This window comes from Gekko japonicus, unplaced genomic scaffold, assembly GCF_001447785.1.
Source record: "Gekko japonicus isolate JY-2015 unplaced genomic scaffold, Gekko_japonicus_V1.1 scaffold2304, whole genome shotgun sequence".
Taxonomy (NCBI): domain Eukaryota; kingdom Metazoa; phylum Chordata; class Lepidosauria; order Squamata; family Gekkonidae; genus Gekko; species Gekko japonicus.
In genome coordinates, this window is record NW_015173743.1 from 239,588 (window position 1) to 241,587 (window position 2,000).

General features: G+C 55.5%; 1 protein-coding gene across 1 annotated transcript in view; it reads left to right on the plus strand.

The window, feature by feature from the left end:
- The first annotated feature begins 1,171 nt into the window (after positions 1 to 1,171).
- Positions 1,172 to 2,000, plus strand: part of LOC107120699 (vomeronasal type-2 receptor 26-like) — a 17,582-nt gene continuing 16,753 nt past the window's right edge. Inside the window, exon 1 of the mRNA XM_015423468.1 lies at positions 1,172 to 1,206. Coding sequence (XP_015278954.1) covers positions 1,172 to 1,206 — 35 coding nt within the window. The remainder of the gene's footprint in view (positions 1,207 to 2,000) is intronic.

Below are 2,000 nucleotides of genomic sequence, written 5' to 3' on the forward strand. Positions count from 1 at the left end.
GTCTCAGTACCTTTTCCGCTGAGTGGGTGAGGAGGTAGATGTCCTCGGCACTGGCGTCCTCCTCGAAGTGGGCCTCTGCTCTCTGGCGGTTTGGCTGGGGCCGTCCTGTTGGCTTGGCTCGGCAGACCTTTGCGATGTGGCCCGTGCGGCCACAACTGCGACAGACCGCGTTGCGGAACCGGCAGGTTCTCTGGTCGTGCGGTTCTCCACAACTGGCGCATGTGGATGCTTTGGGATGCTGGTGGCCGGCGCTAGAGGTTGATGCTGGGGTGTGCTGGGGTGCTTGGGTGCGCTGCTGGGCCCCTCCATAGGTCCGGTGGACGTCTTGCTCCTCAGAACTATCTGGATCGACCTGTAGGGCTGCGGTGGGGGCCGCATGAGAACTCTCCCACGCAACCGCGGCGGCGAGGGCCTCCTTCAGGGTGACCTTCTCTTTCTCCATCAGCTTCCGTCGGAGCTTTTCCTCCCGCAAGCCCACGACAAAGTGGTCGCGGAGCGCGTTGTCCAGATGTGCCCCGAAGTTGCAGTCGGCGGCTAGTTGGCGCAACTCTGCGAGGAATTCTGCGGCGGTCTCTCTGGCCAGTTGGTTGCGGGTGTAGAACGTAACCCTGCAGGTCAGCTCAGTTGGCTTGGGTGCAAAGTGGTTCTGCACCGCGTTGACGATCTGCTCGAAGGTGCAGTCGCCGAGGTCTGTGGGGGAGAGTAGTTGTCCGGCCAGGGACACCACCGCGGTGCCGCAGGAGGCCAGGAGGAATCCCCTCTTCTTGCCTTCGTCGGTGACATCGAAGAACTCCAGTGCGGACTTGGCGCCTCTGACCCAGGCTGGCCAGTCCTGCGGGTGGGCTATGTCGAAGGGCGGAAGCAGCCCTAGCCCAGGAGCGGTTGCCATCCCAGTCCTGCGGGCAGGCTATGTCGAAGGGTGGAAGCAGCCCTAGCCCTTGAGCGGTAGCCATCGTGCACGTCGGAGCAGTTGCGGGAGAAGCGGTCTCACTCATCGGATCGGTCGGATCAGTTGCTTCGCGTTCTCCTGGTCCCTCACGACGGCCCGGCTCAGATGCGGCTGGATCCCACCTTCGTCGCCACTATTGTGTAGTGGGTTGCCGCATGGATAGACGACAGATGACGACGTAGTGCATAGCACGCTTTATTAGGCACACAACAAGAACGGAGAATGGAGAACAACGGTCAGCATACACAACACAGGTGGTGCGTCCCCCATTAGGTCATACTTGAGAAATGTAGTCAGCTCTTCAGACAACTTGATACGAATATATGAGGCGTAATTTTTATTTTCTTTTAGAGAGTTTATAATCTGAGGAACAGACTTCTATCATTCTGGAATCCAGCAAGTATCCAGCTTTCTAAGCAATGTGCTAAGGTCCCGGTGTAACAGGCCGGATTAACCCCCCGGCCAGAGTAACCCCGGGGTTATTCTGGCCTAGCCTAGAATAACCCCGGAGGGGTTATTGAGGGGTTATTCTGGCCTAGGCTAGAGTAACCCCGGGTTAATCTGGCCGGCTGTAACAGGCCAGATTCACCCCCCCTGGCCAGAGTAACCCCTGCCGGGCCAGGCCAGAGTAACCCCGGGGGTTAGTCCAGGCGGGGGGTTACTCTGGGCTAGCCCATACTAACCCCCGCCTGGCCAGAGTGGTAAGTTAAATGTCAGCTGAATCCAATCTCTTCTTCTTTTTAACTTCTTTTTTTAACTTCTTCTTTTTAACTCCACAACACAACAACCTGTAACCCCGGGCTTAGTTGAGTGGTAACTTAGATGTCAGTGTAACCAGCACAGTGTCAGCTTCTGAGGGTTTCAGGTCCATGAGAAACTTGTCAGGCAATCTGAGATTCCTCTTGGAAGTGAAGAACAGGGTATGAATCCAATCTCATTAGTCAACAGACCCAAATATCAACAGTACTACGACTGACATTTCTTTGGAGAGCCAAATTTTTTATACTATATAGGTAGGTACTTTGTTATTAATTTAATTATGGTACTCCTA